We start from the raw sequence: 1,928 nt of genomic DNA, 5'->3' as shown, positions 1-1,928 counted from the left end.
ATTAAGAAAATAGGCAAAGAAATGTACCCTTGCAACAAAATTATTAAGAGATAAGGGGATGGCACGACCCTTTCTCCTTGTTTCAAGGCGGCATTTCTAATGACTAGCATCCAGTGAAAGTTTTTTTCTTAAAATGATTTAATATAGGTAATTGGAAGGGTAGGCAAGGTGGATAACAATGATTCTACACGTGACTTCCCGATTTCCCCCGCGTCACATATATGTGACATGTGGTTTTTATCGGCCCATGATAACTGACTGCATCGTATCGTGTTACAGTCAAATTAGTTGAGTTTACAACCCTAAAGAAGGAGGCGTGGGAAATTCTCTATCTGAAGAGGATTGCGCACTTGATCAGTAAAACACAGGGTTTGTAGCCATTCACTTTCCCCTGAGATCATGGTACTAACTGTATGAAACACTCCGTTGACATGGCACGCTTCTTGATGGTTTAAAACCTTTTAACCCTGTCTATTAATTCCTAAAAAATGAGCTGAAAGTGGCCACAGTTGACGCGTGTCCATCGGTCTGCTAGTACACAGAGGACTGACAAAGCCTTTTGACATGAAGATACAATCACATAAGACAGATCGGTAAATTTTGCCGTAAGAGTACTCTCTGTTGGGATAATGCTTGACTGGTCGTTCCTTCTTGGCCTACACCAACAATTTTAACCATCTTTGGTAAATGAAAACTTCTCTTTTGATTAATCGCCCCATCATTTCTACCCCAGGCGATGCCCTAAGTACTTCTTTCATCTTATAGTCTAAATGTAACAATTCTTTCTCGATCCCTAAAATGGTGTTGAACCTTCCCAGAGGCGATGTCTAGCAGCACGTCTCTCGCACTATTCCATGACTGGTGACATTACTTATCCTGATGAAGATAAATTGTCAAGTCAAAGGTGAAATTAGTGGCTCCATTCGACTAACTATTTTTTCATCTATTAGGTGATACTCAAAATAAAAGCCTATATTTGTCATTACTTTTATTTTCAAAGAAATCAACAGATCGTGGTTAATATCTCGTGAGTTTTATATTTTTTGTAAGGTTGCCTTAACCATTGCACAAATGTCTGTTCCACGGTTTTATAGCTCAAAAAATCAGTGAAGTAAAGTTGATGTTAAGTTCAGTCAAACAAAAATACAGCATTAATTAGTGGATTCTTAGAGTATGGGAAAGCTCTTCCACAATTTATTGCTTGAAAAAAAAAGATATAAAATGAAGATGAATTTTGCACAAAGCGGGGTGCTTTTATGATTTAAAAACAGGAATTTTGTGCGCACCACCTTTTGAGACACTGCTCGTGAATTTTATTTTCATTTAATAGGATTCTTGGATTTTTTGTATATTTTTCTTTCCTTTTTTTAGATGCAGCATCTTCTGAAATGGCGCCGACTCCGTTATTTGCCCGAAGTGCTATCCAAAGCTCCTATGAGCACACCCCAGTAATGGGTTCTCGCGATGCCTTGTTGCCTACCTCCTGTACTCCGGTCAGTGTACGTAATGCAAACGGGCAACCACCCTCGGGACAAAAGTCAATAAAGGTCACCCGGGTCAATCAGTCATCGTTGCGGGGCCACCCACACACCATCATCATTGAAGGGGACGTGAATGGGGATGCTCCTTCACCCTCTCACATCTTTCCCCAGCCTCATTATGTTTGACCTGTGTTTTTTTTCCTTTAATTTCTTTCTTTGTTGCCTTCCTAACTTCCTCTAAGTGCAATCTCATTTTACCTGCCTCTTTGTACAGACGTTTAACCGCCGCATCTCGATGTGATTTTTATTGGCAAGAAATATCTGCGTGACCTTTTATTCGGGCTTCCGATTCTTATAAGTAAGCATAAACAATTTCCGTTTTTCTGCCTTTGACGTTCTCCCCCATCTGTAACATAGATCTAGCTATATTTGTTAATAAAACCACCC

At 39.7% G+C, this 1,928-nt stretch overlaps 1 protein-coding gene across 1 annotated transcript in view; it reads left to right on the top strand. All coding sequences in view use genetic code 11, as the record gives it.

Annotated features, from left to right (window-relative positions):
* EGR_09447 (hypothetical protein) overlaps positions 1-1,667 on the top strand; it is a gene marked incomplete at both ends in the record, with an annotated part of 6,431 nt that extends 4,764 nt beyond the window's left edge. Inside the window, one exon of the mRNA XM_024498696.1 lies at positions 1,372-1,667. Coding sequence (XP_024346883.1) covers positions 1,372-1,667 — 296 coding nt within the window. The remainder of the gene's footprint in view (positions 1-1,371) is intronic.
* Positions 1,668-1,928: the final 261 nt, after the last annotated feature.

This window comes from Echinococcus granulosus (assembly GCF_000524195.1).
Source record: "Echinococcus granulosus chromosome Unknown EG_S00148, whole genome shotgun sequence".
In the NCBI taxonomy this organism is placed as follows: Eukaryota; Metazoa; Platyhelminthes; class Cestoda; order Cyclophyllidea; family Taeniidae; genus Echinococcus; species Echinococcus granulosus.
The sequence above is the reverse complement of the archived record's forward strand: the minus strand, read 5'-3'. Positions and strand labels throughout refer to the sequence as shown.